Genomic DNA, 17845 nt, shown 5'->3' with positions numbered 1-17845 from the left:
TCTCTCGCTCATGTCTCTCACTCAGACACAAAGAAGAGGCCAAGGTTTCGGACTCTGGGGCCACGTCAGACGAGGAGAATGAGGACGGGGACTTCACAGTGTACGAGTGCCCTGGGCTGGCACCAGTGAGTACGGCACAGTCAGATAGCCACGCCCACATGCCCTCTGTAACAGCCACACCCCCATTGTTATAGCCACTAACCCTCATGGCTTAGAGGAAAATTGGGCCTGCTGAGACTCTTTCCCTTTACATACATGCATGCATACACGCACACACGCACACACACACACATCCTCACATAGATGGGCAGGTGGCGATTATGTCATGTGATCATACTTTTTTAGACTGTATTCTCCACCAGCTGCATCATGTGACGCTCCCCTTTCTTCCCTGCTCTAGACTGGGGAGATGGAGGTGAAGAACCCGCTTTTCGATGACTCCACTCTACAACCCCAGAGGAACCACAAGTAGCTCTGGGAGGACACGTACAGACAGACACACACACACACGCGCACACACACATGCGCACACACGCGATACACATGCAAATCAATACAAGTCCTCTGGAAGATGCTTGCCAGGCATCCCCGATCCTGAACACCTTTCAGAAAGAAAGAGCGGTGGAAAGTGAAGGAAGGGACAGAAGAGAGCCTAATGAAGAGACGAGAGGAGGTGACGATCACTTGCCCCCCGATGGACACTCAGTGTAACTGCTTCCCACTTTGAGGAGCTCCCACTGTTTGCCCAGATCTTGGCCACTCCCTTCAGACTGCATTGGACTATTCCCCTGATCCTGCGCCCCCCCCCCACACACACACACACACACAATTGCTTTGACCATCTGGCTTTACATAATATCTGTTTTTCTGACACTCTATTGCTGTTTTCGTATTGTTATTTTTCTATACGTCGTGCTCCTTGTTTTCCGTTTGAACGCTCTGAGAGATCAGCAGCATACATAGATAATGTTGTGGCTGCTTTTTTCAGTTTCTCTTTTGCTTTCTGTATACTTTGCTCGTTCTCTCGTGGTGAAGTCACCACCGTTGTCTCTCCCTGTACGACCGGTGTTCTTCATGTTTGCTTTTTCCTATTCTAAGCAGTAGACCGTTTTCCCAAAGCTGTAACATTGTAGAGGTTGAATGAGATAAAACACACACACACACTCTCACACTCACTCTCTGACACACACATACCCACACACACACACACACACACACACATTCCATTGTCATCCTTAATTTTAGGCTCCAGGACCAGTGTCACACTGTGCAAATCTGTTCATGTAAACATATCTGACTGGTTATCACAGAAGCGTAAAAGCGCACCGTTTTTGGTGGATTTTTCCCCCCAATCTGGACCCCCCCCATGACCTCTGAACATTATTGCTTGCTGACCGGAGGCGGTCTGTAAAATGGACTGGGAGGAGTATATTACACTGTGCTCTGACTGACATAAAGAGGAAGGAGATCCGGGGCTCACTGTTAGTGCCACATATACTGTGAGTCTTTTTTTATTTCCGTTGTCTTTTTTTTTTTTTTTTTTTACTGCAGGTCAGTGCAGTCAGGCAAACATGCACACGTATGTAATCTACCTGTGCCGTCCAAAGGATGGTGCAGATATTTTTTTATTATTATTATTATTATTATTATTATCTTTTTTTTTATTTTTTACATTGGACCCATGATATTTTAATGAGCGTCACATATGGATGTACGCAGTAGAACTGGATCGCGCGTAGGCATTATTCTACTGGCTGACAGAATTGCATGATGCGATTTCACTTCCTTGAGAAAGAAAGTGGAAAAGTAGATTATCCTCTGTTTCTGTGTATGTGTGTATTCACGCACATATACATGCATACAAATGTGGGGTACCCTCCAGTCACACAGAATAGTTTGTCTGGATTGGAAGCAGACATGCATCATGACGAACGTCATTGTTTGTGATGAAATTCCAAAGCTGCGTAAAACTCTAAAACCAGTCCAGTGACCGAGCCCGCAGAATACCGAAAATATCTCAGAACGACTTCAGCCACCCCCTCTCCCTCTTTTAGAAGAAAAAACAAAAACTGGCTCACCAAACACCTCTTACCGGACCTCCTGTAATGTAAATACTTTTTTTTTTTTTTAAATGTTCAGAGAGAAATAAATTAATATTTGCCGATCTATATTTATTTGTACATAGTGACTCTTATCGCCTGGTTCAGAATCCCCTGTCCTGATTGAACGGAGCTCTTTAGTTTCGCAGTTTGACCCCCGTGACGGACGTGGGCATGCCACTCACGTCCCTCTGGAATGCTGTGACTAGAGGAATTTACCGCTTCTCGTGGACAAACGGCCTCCAAAGCAATTCCGCCTTATTCAACCAAGTCCTGTTTAGATCAGTGAACGAGGGAGTGAATTTATAAGTACAGCTACTCCTTGTGCCGTGAGAATCAACTGAGGTATCGTCGACCTTAGTGGTCACAAGGTGACGCCATTTCAGGAGAGTGAGTCTGATCAAATGAGCAGCGTTTCTCTTCCCCCAGAGACAGAGTCTCTGATTTCTGTCCGACTCGTTTGATTGTGTCTCTCTTTGGCTAAAGGCCCAAAGCCTCTGCTTCCTGCTCTGATCATTCCTATGGAGAGATTTAAAGATTTTAAAAATGAAAAAAAAATAACTGGCTAAATCCGGGCTAGTGCACCAGTAGTTCTGCGTTTGAGGACAACAGACAGACGAAGGACAGGCTGCACGAAAAGGGAAAGGAGCTGACTGTAGTTTTGCGACCGAGACGTCTTCTGTCTGTTTGTGACAGCAAAAATCCGTACGCCCCAACCCCACCCCCAAACCAGCCAGAGATCTTCGGAAACAAAGTTTTTCATAGCAAACCGATAGCCTGCACACAAACCTCCCTGTGGTCAAAATGCTGTGGCCGCTAACAAATTCAACTGAGCTCTGTCTCAATATGAGATGAAGCCCCTCCCCTATTACACAATTTACCACCATGTTCTGTCATGAGTGTGTCCTATAAAAAAAAAAGCTCCTTTTAAAAATGCATAATTTTTTTAGAATTTAAACTTTCATGGGCTGCTGGGTGGCTCTGTAAGCAACATGGATGAGCCCCAGTCTCAGGTTGAATCTGGACCGTGCCGGTGCTGACTGGCTAGCAGTGTGATCACATGGCCCAGGGGTACAGGAGGGCACAGTCACTTAGGGGTCTGCGTTTCATCGCTCTCCAGTGACCTCCGATTGGGCCGAGTGGGCATTTGCGGGCAGCTTGCCGCACATGGCAAGTCCTCCTCTGACTCCACTCTGTGAGCGCCTAGCAGCGGTCTGTGGTGTGAAGGGAAGCAGCTGGCAACACCATGTCAGGAGGCGACATAGCTCGGGTTGTTTGTCTGGCAGTCGGATGGTTGCCGGTTCGATCCCCCTGCCCTGGGCGTCTTCGAAAGTGTCCCTCAACAAGACACCTAACCCCTAATTGCTCCCAAACGAGCTGACTGGTACCTTGCATGGCAGCCTTTCACCGTTGGTGTGTGAGTGTGTGTGTGATTGGGTGAGTGAGAGGCATCGATTGTAAAGCATCTTGGATAAAGGCGCTATATAAATGCAGTCCATTTACCACGTGTTTCAGAGAACCGCAGATGTCTACGCCCTCCTGAAACAGCGGCATGGTAAATGGATGGTAAATGGACTGCATTTATATAGCGCCTTTATCCAAAGCGCTTTACAATTGATGCCTCTCATTCGCCAGAGCAGTTAGGGGTTAGGTGTCTTGCTCAAGGACACTTCGACATGCCCAGGGCGGGGTTTGAACCGGCAACCCTCCGACTGCCAGACAATCGGTCTTACCTCCTGAGCTATGTCGCATGAACGCGCCTGCGGCGGCAAACGGCTAGTTGGACGTTCCAGATTAGGGTTGGGAATTACTGGAGACCCATGTTCAGCCCCAAGTTGGGTTTCAATATTTTAATAAAGAAAACATAATTTATTTACATTCCTTACAATTCAGGCTGTGGGATCAGTCAGAAAAATAGATTGTTCTTTCCTAAAAGGAAATAAATAAATACGCTATCAGCAGAGTAAATACAAATAATAAAAGACAAAGACAAGAAGTCCATAAATAAAACTAAAGACAAACTCAAGGACAGGATACAGTGTTATTTGCATGCTGTCATAATAAATAACTGGAAGGAGAAGATTAGTGGGGATGCATGTAAGTGTGTAGCTTGGCACTCTCATGCTACTTTGGGATCCTCAGTATTTCTTCTACCAAAACAAACTTAACCAAGTGACAGTTGCTTTCTGGCTGTTTCTGTTTGAAACATATCGGTACAAGAGAATGTCTGAAATGCGGAGTTAACTCTTAACATGCTATAAAAAAACGAACCATATTGAAGTACACATTCTGCACAGAAACATTAGGCAGGAGAGATAAAGAAGTCAACATTTAAGGGTTGCCTCCTGACACACACACACACACACATGCACACAGCTATACATACATGCCAGACCAGATACACACACTCACATGCTCTATGAGTGTGTTCACCTATAATTCCATGTGGATTATTGTGATTTTTAAAATATAGCAAATTTGCTCCTGTCCTGTCATCTTCTATTACTGTAGAGCAGGGGTGCACAACTCCGGTCCTGGAGGGTCGATCTGTGTGCTGGTTTTTGTTCCAACCGATTACCATTTCTTTCAGCTCTATAAACTATGCTGCTTCGCTCCTGTACTTGAGCACAGTGAAATCTTGGATAAACCGGCAGACCGTGACTCTAGCTGTTGCTTATACACATGTCAGATTAAGGTTTGATTGGGCCAATTCAATAAATGTTGGGAAATGTTGGCACAAAATCCTGAAATGGATTGCGCCTTGTTGTGCACCCCTGCTGTAGAGGGATTCCCTCTGTTACCAACCAAAGCTTTCTGTGGGCCAAGAGTTGTGCGATTGTTAGGAACCCCTCCAAATGTAGTTTTCTTTCTTTAAAATCATGTGGGGGGGGGGATAGAGAAATCTAATGGGATTCAGAGTAATTCACAGTAAAATCTAATGGGATTCAATGATAGTTGGGACGTTTTAAAAGCTGGTTGGTTGATTGTCTTGAAAATATGTCCAGGAGTCAATGTTAGGTGGGGGATTTTGCTTAATATTTTGGAGGAATAAGATCCCAGGCATTTGGGATGTGCGTACGGCCCTTTAAAGTGCTCCCATTGGCACATGTAGGTGTATATTTGGGGGAGCAGTTAAGGGGGCAGGTTCCAGCTGATCTGGCCGTGGGCCGTTAAAGGCTATTGTCCCACCTGAGAGCAGGGGGGGAGGCTGCTTGTGGGTCAAGGTAGGCAGACGGCTCCCAAATCGCAGTCGTCCCGGGACAACAGCTTTCTGAGAGCTGCGACCGTCCTTGTTACCATGGCGAAACCGTGGGACGGGCCCGGTGAACTGGTCCTGCAAGTGCTGACTGGAATTCTACTGCTTTGTGTGGTGGTGGTCATGGGGGTGGGGGTGGGGGTGGGGGGGGGGCGGGGGTGGCAGAGGTGCTACAGCTGAAAATCAGGACAGACTGGGTCTGGGTCATGGTATGGGAGATGCCATTTAACTGCATGGAAATGTACGTGTAGATATATATTTTTATTATTTTTAAACCCCAACTCACCCCCCACCCCCCACGCCCCCACCCCGCCCTCACACTGCCCCACCCCACCCCCCATCTGGCTGTAGAAGGAATGATGTAATGAATTGGCCCAGCAATTGATGTCAATGGTTCTCAGCCATTTAGGAGACATTAAACAGAGACTAGGTTTTGGGGTGGGGTGGGGGCAGTGTACAAACAGGTCTGAGAAATGGTGGTTTGGGAGGCATTAGGGTGGGGGCAGTCACCTGACTTGAGGAGAAAATGAACTAATGGGGCAGATTTTTGGAGGGGGGTCACCAAAATTGAACCCCTTAACTTTTAACTGCTGGTTTTGCTGGGATGTGATGTCGTATGCACTTCGGAGATATACAGATTGTACGGGGCTGTTGAACTGTAGACTTGGGGGAGAGTATAAAGTGGACTCAAACATTATGATAAAATAAAAGCATTTATATTACATTCAAAGCTGTGGGTGTTTTTTGTTTCATTTTTTGATATTTGGAACATCCACTTGATTCAGATCTATCTCTAGAGCATCAGGAAAGGTAAGTTACAGGTGGTAAGATTGGTTTGCATTAAAACTCCTGCAATTTCATTGGTTCCAGAAAGTCTTATTTATTGACTGATGAAGACATCAGCTGATTATTGCAGTGATGTTTCTTCACATAAAAAATATTTTAAAAATAAAATAAAATAAAAAATGTGTTGCCATAATATTTGTTCAAACTGAATTTTCACTCAAACTATGAACTTCCCTGTCCAAAGCTGAGCATTTACCCTAAGGAAAAAATAATACTTGCTTTTAATTATTAGTCAGTCGATTGAATCCCAACCATGAAATCCTCAAACTAATTCCTCTTTGGTCACCTTTTGCTGAGCCTGAACAGATTCATTGTCTTAAGTCTTTCCTCATAACTTTTATATTTCATATCTGGAACCAATTTAGTTGCCCTTCTATGTACTTTGTTCAGTGCAATGTAAAGATTGAACACAGCTGCCTCCCTTGACCCAGCCCAGCCCACCTGCCTCTGCAGCACAATGAAATACGCAGGTCAGTTTATGGCCCTTACTTACCGGGTCATCCCTGAAGTGGGTGGCGGGTGAGTGAGTTATTGCCGTCTGTGCGTCTAGCCTCCTTTGTTTACCGAAAGGACTTTTGCCAGCTTGGGCTTCTGCATCAGAGCCTACCTCTATTCCTCCAGAGCAACAGGCCACAGAGTGTTCCGTTTTTGCATCTGGGTGATTCTACAAGGTTTTTTTTTTTTCGTCACAGAGTTGTTAATACATGGGACAAATTACCAAGGGCTCAAAACAGAATCTGAGTCTGTCAGGGTGTTTAAAAGTCCAGGCTTGCCCAGATGCATGTACAGCAAAGTGTTCACCCATGATGGATGAATGACTTGTCCCGATCCTTAAACATCCTTATGCTCACATGAATAATAAGTATTTATGAAAGTTTTTGTGTTTGATCATTTATCTGACACATCTGAACAAGATCTGTTTCCCCATGATCTCTGTCTCACGCTGTATATTTCCCAGTGGCAATTCAATTCTAACAGAGTTCATTTGAGTATAAAATGGATAAAGTGTACTGTATCCAAGTAAAATGTATTGTAACAGATTAGATTTTTTACACCAACATTACAGGTATTTGCTGTGATCAAGGCCAAAAGCATACCAGAGTGAGTAAATCCTAAAATATATGTAATATGTGTCCTCTTGTTCACCTCGTCAAACATAGATATGCTTGAGTTGTAATATATTTCCACTGCCATATTTTATATTAGCAATTTTGAGACAATGCATATTAAATAAATATTGAAAAAATATCCTTATCTGAGTTTCCACTTCCCTTGTGGCATTCAAATGAACTCATATTTTGGCTAGCCTGTGATACATTTTACCTGAAACACAGGTAAAATGTATTTTCCCCTCATGCCTAGCCAACTAATTCTCATCCTAATCTGACAAGCATAATGCGACTGTCTCCGCTACGGAAGGTTACAGACCTCTTTGCTTACATGTATCAATCAATCAATCAAAGTTCAATTCATCTGAACTAACAAGTCATGTAATTAATATCCACTTGATTTCGTCTCACAGCAGGAACTTTTTGGGATCGCGTGCTGCACAAGTTAAGGGAAGTTTTATTTTTCAGATAAAGACAGTAGTCAGTCACAAGAGCTAAAAATGAAGGCGAGCTTTAAGACTAGATCTAAAGACATCTGGCTTTCTGACTAATCTCTTCCAACCCCCCCCCACCCTTTCCAATCCCACAATCCTCTCTGAAACCTGACTGTACACTTTCTCCCCAAGAGTGTCTGCGCTTTGCATGACAATCCTCAAGTCCATGGAGCAGCACAAAGCCTGCGTGTGGGTTTGATGTCTTAAGTCTTCAGAGTGACTCCCTGGGCCTGCAGTGTCCCCTGTGCCCGGCTTTGTGACTGGGACTCAGAGGGAATAGGGGCAGGGAGCGATGGATGTCTTTATTTGGATCAAGTTGGGGCAGAGTGTGTTTGACGATGGGAGGTGGGGGGTGGGGGGGGGGGGGGGGTTGGATTGGCTTGACGTTGTGTTGGTGGGGTTTTTTTTTGGGGAGGGGGGTTTGGGGTGGTAAAGGGGTATTAGAGGGATTAGAATTAGAATTTTGGTAGATCACAGGTATCCACTGTCTTTCAATTTCAGTGATTTCACTTATCTGTACTGGCATGAGAAACACACACTTAGCATGTATGTAATACAAAAAAAATTCAGACGGCAATGACTGGAATGACAAAAAACAATGGAGAATGTAGGCATATAAATCCTAGCTAATTATTTTTTCCTCTACATATTTACTTTATTTTGTACAACTGTATCTTGTACAATTCTGTCTATTACCTATTGCTGCTATGTTATGGGCCTACTCTCTGTTGAACATCTGGATTCATGTCTAGCGTCTGCCTCAATTTCCTATGGGGGAAACTATGGGTGGTTATAGCATAAAGTGGCTGTGACTAAGCGTATGCTGAAAACGGGCCTTCCACTGAAACTGAAACTGCGATGGCCGCGGTGTGCGTTTCGAAGCAGAGGGGGCGGCAATCAAAGAGTTGCGACTTATTGTTCGGATCTGAAAGGAGGCTAATGGCCGGCCATCGTTTCTCGGGGCCTCCAATCCACGGGGAGCCCCGGGGCCCAGCCACACAATGACTCCCCGTTGGCGCCCCGCAGCGTGTCTTCCTGCCGCAATCTGTGGCGAACAAGCCGCTGGGGGTCGAAAAAAAAATGGGGGGGGGGGGGAAATGTCTTCACAGCCTCAGCCCTCCGCGCGCAAGCACCGGGAAAAATTCAAAGTCAGACGCGTTCTTCTCAGCCGGGCGAATTTATTTTACAGGTCTTATGTTATTATCACTAAGTGTAAAAATCGGTCATATTTCAACACAGATCTTAAGCTTAAAAAAGAAATAGCGTTTTATTTCAGTGCTTTTGTGTAAAACGTAGGTCTGCGGAAAACTCTGCTTTTTAAGCGAGTTTCAAAAATACTATTCGTGGGTTCTTGCTACCTCGTGCGCTTTTTCCCGAATTTTGGGCTAAATAAATCAAATTTGCAATGAGGTGTATTACAGTGTCTGCGAACTCTTAACGCGCTTTCCACTTTTTCACACATGTTTCAGAAACACGAGCCATTCTCAGTTGACACAGATAGCCGTGTAATGACAACCCATTTAAACACCCCCCCTGTGCCCCAGGAACACAAGCGCGAGGCGACGCAGGACACACAGATCAACTCAACTGTTTCAGATTAAATTCAAATGCAAGTTTGTAACCACGCTCTTCCAAGCCAACAAGCCTGGGAAGCGATAATTATAATGATTACAATGGTGTTTTGTAAGGTTGTGTTCAATTAAATATATGTTGCGTTCATTGTACCTAATTTGACCCACGTCTACAGACCAGTGGTGGCAGTGACTATATATACTATATGGAATGCAAAAATGTCTTAAGGGTTTTATTTTTGTTCAAGTCCTTGAACAAAAGGGCCCGGAGGCGCTGCTGCTGTCTGGAGAAGGGTCATTTAAATCAAGAGCCTCAGCAAAACCCGACTGTAAAACTATAAACTGCATTGGTTCGCCATTGACACTAACCATCACTAGCCCCCCAATAAAGACGTTTCCAAGCAAATTATAAATCTGTTCCATTATTTTCTTGAAATATGAAGAGATGGCGCAGACCACACGACATAAAATATTGTTTTTAACAGCAGTCAAAGCTACTCTTTACGCTGCCAAATGCAACTAATTGGCTATGCTACACCAAGCAGCCAAAATAACAAGTACACTGACAAGGTGCAATAGCCAACAATAAACAAACGCTAAGTCTGAGGTTTTATTTTTAGTTGTTAAATTATTTTGGTAGGCCTTTCATCCAGAACCTAATTATTTGCATTGTCACATCGAAGCTACACTTGGCAACTGTGGCCTTGAAATTTCATACATAGTCAAGTGTGTTTTTGTCTATGCGTATGCTAATCACTGTGGATTTTAATATCAAGGACAACTAATTAAGACTGAATAATTTCAACAAACTGCGCCGTTATGACCAACACATTTAATATGCACTGACAACGTTGTCTTGAATATTTATTTGAAGCTACTGTATTTAGCAATGCAAACATATAACGGAAAAGACACAAACCAATCAATAAACACCTATTGTGAACGGCGGCCGAATCATCCTTGTGGTGAGGGTGCGTCTAGCAGCCATTTACAATATTATAAATATATACAAATAAATTGTAGTAACAAAATTAAAGTCAATTTCCAAAGCTTGCTGCTGGACATAGCCAGGGAACTGATCAACAGTCGATAATAATAATACAAAAAATAAAACGTTTGGGGATGTTAGTCAAAATACCAATAAAAAAGGCTATTAAGTGGGTAATATATCTTGGGCTTCCAACCCAAATGTCGACGTGACAAAAAGACACCCTCCCACCCCACCCTCCCCTAAGTACAGACGCCCAATGAAACAAATCAAGTTCATTCACAAAATCACCATCAGCTGGGGGCTATTGTTTTGTGCGACCAATGAGAATGGAGGAACCTAAATCGACACACCGGCCTCCAGAAACAACTGATTAAGAAACGCTGTGTAACTAAATTGTCTGGGCAGACTTTGGAGTGGGACTGAGAAGTATTTTGCTGTTGGCGGTGAACCTTGGATTAAATTGATGGCCTTCTCACGAAGAGACGACAATTGCTCACATTTCCATACAAGCGAGTTTCGAGAGAGAAGGTGACCAGGAACTTTCTGAACGGGGGTTCACGCTTCGAAGAAGTTGCAACTGCAATATAGCTGTAATTGAACAACGGACTGTATAGGCTATATGTAAACATTGTGCTAGCTGTTCAACTGATTGCCTAATTCGGTCGTGCATTAACTTAAATCGTAATGAAAAGTGTCATTCTGTGTGATTAGCGAGAACAGGAGTTTAATATAATTAATTGGAACAGCAAAATCATGTCTGACCGACCTCTAAGTCCAATTTCGGAGTGTACTAGAGGACCTTACGAAGCAAGTAGAGCGATGTATTCGCAGGTTTTCGGTCAGGAATCTATCGGTGGTGCTTCGCTGCAGTTTCCTCACGGCATGTTACAAGACTCGGGTCTTCTCTTCAACAAATCGTCATACAGTGGGATCGCTCCGCCACCACCGCAACCGTTTTTCCCGTTTTCCGCCGTCGGGGGGGAGTACAGGCACTCTGAGATCCAAGCGAGTGACCCGGGTCAGCCGCGGCCATGGTATCCGTTCGCCGCTCCCGAGTACACGGGCCAGGTAGCGGGGTCAACCGCCGCCGCTCAACCCATCAACCTCAGCCCCCCGATAGCAGAAACGAGGGAACAGATTAAGATACCAGAAATCAAGACCGAGAAGGATGTGAACGAGTATCCCATAGAAACCAAGCTTCCTTCGCAGTTTCCCCCACCACCGGCCTCCACCATGGCCCACGGCGTCTACTATTCTACCCCATGGAACCCGTCTTTCTGGCCGAGTCTGGCTCCCATTGCGGCCTCAAACAATTCTGTCCCCGCACCACCGACATCGGCTGCATCCTCTCCTTCTCTGTCGCCCTCACCCCCCAGCAATGGGTACCAGGGTGCAAGCTTTTTTCCGGCGGGTACCGCACAAGAGATCCCCGCCACTCAGCTGCCGAACGGCAACACCAGGAGTAGCGGCTCGTCCAGCGGCGGAGCTAGCGATTCGGAAGACGAGGTAAGCTTTCATTTTGTTATGCATCATTTTGCAAAAAAAACTGTTGCGCATTGGAAAAAGTATGCTATTTACAAGGTAGACAGTCCCAGTTGCTAGTTTACAAGCTGTGCTGTGGCACTTGGTGAACTCCAGATGTTTTTTGCGCAATTTTGGCTGAATTGACTTGGCCTAACTATTTAAACCTTTTTTTTTAATCTTGCGTATTTGTAGGAAAACCTTTCCACTGAGGAGCTGGAACAGTTTGCCAAGGAGCTGAAGCACAAACGGATCACGCTGGGCTTCACGCAGGCTGACGTCGGGCTCGCACTGGGAAACCTCTACGGTCAGTCCGGCGGCCCATGGCCTCCAAATGCTCCGTTATTCTTACTTCCGACCGGTTATGTCACGCTCGCGTGTATAATGTGCGCAAAGACCTGTCACTGTCGTCCGCGGCTCACCCCGTTTTACAGCCCGTCGCTTCTTTCATGAAGACTAAAGGAAATGTCCATTTTGACTGCCTTAGGTGGTAAAATTATCTTATGCTGAATGATAATTTGTCTGCTGGCTATGTCAGTTGCCATGTTGGTGTACTCATTTCTATCATTACACCATGTGCCAAGTTACTGATATTAGCTACCAAGAACGTGTACAAGTATGCCTGTGCATGCACACACGGTTCAGTTAAGATTGTTGAAAATGTTCAAGTTCTTGCTTGAGTTTTGTCCTTAAATTTATTCTAACACAATGCAGGTTTGTCTCCATGTTTTTGCTGCTTTTGACCTGGTGCCTTATCTTAATGGCATTTAGGACCCCACTGATTAACCCTGCCAGCCTAATTTAATTAAATGCAGCCCAGTTCAAATTCAACTATTTGCATTCTGTAATAGAGGAAATTTAAAACTGTTTGTTTGCTGATCAAGTCTGGTATGTGAATCAGGATTTAAAAACCCTGGTGTGTGGCAAAAGCGGTGTTCTTGGCAATTTTGTCTCAGAATTTTAGAATTCCTTTCCCAGACACCTGCAGTTTAATCTTTGGTCAAAAGTTAAAATATTTTACTCAACAAATCCCTGTTGATGTCCACTTTTCTCTGCATCTAGCTGTGTTCTGTGAATATAAATGTTTATTCTCGGTAACCTCTGCCCACAGGGAAGATGTTCAGCCAGACGACCATCTGCCGGTTCGAGGCGCTGCAGCTGAGCTTTAAGAACATGTGCAAGCTGAAGCCTCTGCTCCAGAGGTGGCTGAATGAGGCAGAGACCTCGGACAACCCCCAGGACGTGAGTCTCTTCCCCCGCCTTCCCCCCCCTTTCCCACTGACGCACTCGCACTGTCTCCAGTCAATGGCTCAGGTCAATGGCTGGTGAAAGGGGAACTGGGGAAACTCATACAGGTCTCCCTGTTCCGAAGCTCACCTGAATATCAACAAGGGCCAATGGAGCGAGAGTCTGTTTTTGTGAATGATAAATATTCCAGTGCTGTGACTGAATTTTAAGTGCAGAATATCAAAAGGGGCAAAGCATGGCAATATTGAATCGATGTAAATCAAAAAGTGCACAGTCGTTTGTCTGTATCAATTGTACAACAGCTATTTAATTATGCACTGCACATTTCTACGAGATTTGTCCATTTGGTAACTGAATGATTACCAGTTGGACAATTTAAAGATGACCATGTGACTGCTCCTCCAATGGTGGTTGCCACAAGCATGACCGTGCACAGACATTTTGTTCAGTTTTTGGTCTTGACTGGTCATTAAATGAAATGCTGTTTACGCACAGTTGCATGCGTGATCAGAATTACAGCTGCAATAATTCTTTAACAGCCACATGCACATGCCTGACATCAACATCAAATTCTGTAATTTAAATCGCAAGGATTGGCTATGAGACCCAAATTGATCGCGTTTTTGACGTACATGATCTACTCTAGTATCACATCTTTTGAACTGCATTGGCCTTTGAGTGCTCAATTGGGGGGAAAAAATGGAACCTAAATTCACTGGAGAGCCCATGGCTTGTGAATGATGCCCTCTAGTGGATAGCGTGTGTAGTGCTGGACAGGTCATTTTTCAGTATGGATACAACCCCCTATTCATAAAGAATCTAAACATCCTGGTTTAGATTAGGTTTCACCTGTACATTAGATTAGCATTTAGCACTTGGTGATCAATCATACCTGGCTGTGCAGTGTGAGGGACCTCAACCTTTGCCAAAAATTGCGCAGAGCAGCACAGCGGCTATGACTACTAAATCCAGTGTGCCGTCCAATCTTGGATTAAATACTTTTGATTTAAAACGCCGGTGAAGTTTTAACTTTCTCCTGCTGATCTAAAAATTTAAGGAAATGTGACTCGAACCAAAACCTGTAGTTGGATGAGGCAATTATTTGGTGACAATGGATGTTCCTTACGGAACTTAATAATTGACAGAAATTTTGCTGGTGTTTTATTGGGTGAAAGTATTTGGTATGTTTATCCTGTGATTTTTGGAATCTGACATGTAAAAGTGTGAACGTGCAAGTGTTGTGAGCTTTCAGGCGATCCCCCGTTTAAGTCTTGATCCTGTTTTCTCCTCCTCAGATGTACAAGATGGAGCGCGTGTTTGTGGACAGCAGGAAGAGGAAGCGCCGGACCAGCCTGGAGGGAACGGTGCGCAGCGCTCTGGAGTCCTACTTCATCAAGTGCCCCAAACCCAACACCCAGGAGATCACCCACATCTCTGACGACCTGGGACTGGAAAGAGACGTGAGTTACCCAGCACCTGCCCCTCCACCCCCCACCCCCCCAACGTCTGCAGTGTCCCCTTCTCTCTGTTGGTAAGATGGCGTAGGCGTTTAACCCAGTGTGGTGTAACCCTGTGTGCGTGTGCGCCCCCTGCAGGTGGTGCGGGTGTGGTTCTGTAACCGGCGGCAGAAGGGGAAGAGGCTGGCCCTGCCCTTCGACGACGAGTGTGCGGAGGGGCCGTACTTCGACCCCACCGCGCCCATGCCCCACAACATGGGGCCCGTGCCCCTCCCGCCCCAGACCTACCCCGGCCATCCCGGCCACCCCCTTCCCCCGAGCCTCTACGTGCCCCCCCTCCACAGGTCCGAAGTCTTCAAGCAGGCCCTGCACCCGGGACTTGTGGGTCACCTGACCAGTTAAGCCACACCCCCACCCACACACCTTTGTCGGGACTGGGCTCTCCAGGGGGCAGGGCTGTTCGTTCTGCCCCCCCCGCCCCGGTCTGGTCCTTGTCTGTTAGATGAGCAGATGACAGCATCCTGGATGGAACTTGCACCTCTCAGGCTGAACTTTGGCAGCTCACTGTATGGTGGGAGGGGGCAGACTGCAGGTAGACCCCCCCCCCCCCCTCTTCTCCACCTGGACTCCCTACTGTGGAGAGTTTCACTAAAACACCAACCCTCTCCAGGACAATTTTATTTTTTAAAACCCTCTTTTATTAGCCAGACCGTATTTTTGCACATTTGAAGTTGTGCCTCTTGCATCACAGTGCAGTTGTGTGGAGGGGTGGCTGTCTCTTCAGTGGTGCAGTCTCTGGCTTTCTGTGAAATGCTGTCTGATCTTGCATCTCTGTCCTGCAGGGGGAGCACATTCTTATTCCCCCCCCCACCCCTCACCCACCCCCAGAAACCTTGGTGTAAATGCCCAATGTTTTTAATGAAGCCATGAAATGTATTTCTTAAAATCTTTTAATTGTATATGCACTCAAATATCGCTTTGTATTAAGGGCTTATGTGTCTTTGCTCGCCTTTTGGTGTCTGTAGGTGATATTCTGTGTCATTTCATCATTTGCCGGTGTGCGTTTTGATGCGACTGCAGTCATTTCATGACATAAGCGTCGACCATCGATTAGTGCGCGCCCTTTTGACACCAGCGTTAATGAAAATTTGATCACCTATGAAATTATTGGGCCCAAATGGAAAGCAGACTGAGGCTAAGGTTAGTGACGTCGGTGAAAGTGTGCAGGACAGGATATTGAGGGGGGGGGGGGCGCGGTGGGGAGGATTAGAGTTCTGCTGCCATGTGCTGGAGACACGGAGGGGGGGGGCCCAGTTTCGTTCGCCTGTTCATAGCTGTTGATTTATTAGCCCACACACCGGTAGTTTTAACCGCTTTCTCATGCAGGGTGGTTGGCGGATGCTGAGGGCGTGCAGGAAACGTATGGCAAGGGTGGGGGGGGCATCATGCAGTGCCTCCCCCCCCCACCAACCCCTGTACCCTCCCACGCCCCATCCACCCCCCCCCCCCCCCCCCCCACTAAAAGCCCCCAAGAAACATTCGTCATGTTTATCGCTCTCACGCTGACCTGCACGCCGCCGCGCGCTGGAAGACCTGTTTTCTCAAAGCGCTGGCGGTTGCGCGCTTCCTGTTAGACAGGATGTGGACGGGCCCGAGGTACCTGCGGGAGGCGGTGAGAACTCGTCTCCGTTCCCCTCGCGCGTCTTCAGGACGCGCCCTCGCCCCGAGAAACTGCGAGGCCGCGGGAGGCCGGCTCTCGTGACGAGCCGCCGCCGCCACCGCCGGCGCATCGCATCGCCCCCGAGATGAGCGAGCGAGAGAGAGATCTGGTCAGCTTCTCGGAACGAACCCCACGCTTTTTCTCTCCGCTTTTCGTTTTTGTTTTTATTTTTAGCGTCATTTGGTTTTTTTTTTTTTTTTTTTTTTTTTTTTTTTTGGCCTGTATTTTTAGGGCCCTGCAATGAAGCGGAATTTTGTGTTGGGCTAACGGACTATTTTAAACGCCCGCCTCCCCCCCCAACCCCCCCACGCCCCGCCCCACCTCACCTCAGCCCAGTCATGACCTGTTCAGCTCAACGGCTCTGGTGATTGTCAGCGGAATATCTTGTGTTCTGTTTCTGCACGTGTGTGTGATAAGTTATTTGAAATGCCCATCTTAAGCCTGTATATTGAATTGACTGTCCTTTTGACTCTAGGGATTAAATCACCTTTTTCTATCTGGTGTTCGACCTCATTGATTTTCTTATTTCTCATCTGTGATGTGTGCTAAGTTTAATATTCCTTGCAGGGCTGATGTCTGGCTTTCTGTTTCAGGTGAGGGGTGTATAAGCCTGTTCTCAGAGAGCTGTGAGGTGTGGTGGTTTTTCTGGCACAGATCAACCACTTTAATTTCAGTTTTTTCAGCTGCTTTCTTAGGTGTGCAGAATGGTTGCTTATTTTAAGGCAAACTAAAACCAGCTGTCCTCCACATTTCCAGGGGTGCAGACCCCTAGTCCAGGAGCACGTTCAGCCCCGACAAAACGTAGAAAAGCGTTTTTAAACGGAAACGGTGGTGCCTTGAACACCCTGTTGTGTTACACACGTGTTGCAACTATGGCAACTGAGAAGGCCAGTCTTTTCGAAGAATTTTCAGAGCGTGATGAAATCAGTCTAAATGCGCGTTTAATACTATAAAATACTTCCGACAAACATGTCTTCCAACGTCTTCAGTTGTCGCATGCACCAAACTGCAGTGGACACATTTGTAAAGGACTTCAGTTGGATCCATTGTGCTCACTGCCTTTTTTAATACGGCGGGGTTTATATACACGTCGCTGCTGATTGGGTAACACCTCTGACACGTCCACCAAACGAGAGAAAACGGACCTGAAAGCTCCGTTTCGCACCTTTTCGCACCGCTTCGCACCGTTTCGAGGAAACTTGTAATTCAACTCGGAAACCGTATCGAACTGGTGCACGCTGTTCTCGGATTGAACGTGCGCCAGGGCGAGCGTCCCATTCAGCTAAAATGAACCTTGCCTAATGTACGTGGTTAGCTACTCTACTCGCTTTGTGTCTGCTTTGGAAACGTTCTTTTTGTACCATGTCTAACATTACATTACAGGCATTTAGCAGATGCTCTTATCCAGAGCGACTTACACAACTTTTATCCATTTATACAGCTGGATATATACTGAAGCAATTCCGGTTAAGTACCTTGCTCAAGGATACAACGGCAGTGTCCTTACCCGGGAATCGAACCTGCGACCTTTCG

The 17845-nt window shown here is 46.1% G+C and overlaps 2 protein-coding genes across 3 annotated transcripts in view; both read left to right on the top strand.

Moving 5' to 3' along the window:
- The window catches only part of npdc1a (neural proliferation, differentiation and control, 1a), a 40985-nt gene extending 34906 nt beyond the window's left edge, over positions 1–6079 (top strand). For both annotated transcript variants that reach the window (XM_064307052.1, XM_064307050.1), the window contains exons 8-9: positions 26–125; positions 401–6079. In XM_064307052.1, the coding sequence (XP_064163122.1) occupies positions 26–125; positions 401–472 (172 nt within the window). In that variant the 3' untranslated portion in view covers positions 473–6079. The remainder of the gene's footprint in view (positions 1–25; positions 126–400) is intronic.
- A 4658-nt stretch (positions 6080–10737) lies between these two features.
- On the top strand, positions 10738–16808 carry pou5f3 (POU domain, class 5, transcription factor 3). Its single transcript, XM_064307346.1, has 5 exons — positions 10738–11872; positions 12083–12194; positions 12999–13129; positions 14431–14595; positions 14731–16808. Exons 1-5 carry the CDS (start codon positions 11120–11122, stop codon positions 14992–14994), a joined length of 1425 nt encoding a protein of 474 aa, XP_064163416.1. The 5' UTR covers positions 10738–11119; the 3' UTR covers positions 14995–16808.
- Positions 16809–17845: the final 1037 nt, after the last annotated feature.

Source organism: Anguilla rostrata, chromosome 14 (genome assembly GCF_018555375.3).
Source record: "Anguilla rostrata isolate EN2019 chromosome 14, ASM1855537v3, whole genome shotgun sequence".
NCBI classification, from domain to species: Eukaryota; Metazoa; Chordata; class Actinopteri; order Anguilliformes; family Anguillidae; genus Anguilla; species Anguilla rostrata.
Note: the sequence above shows the minus strand (reverse complement) of the source record. Positions and strands in the feature narration are given on the sequence as shown.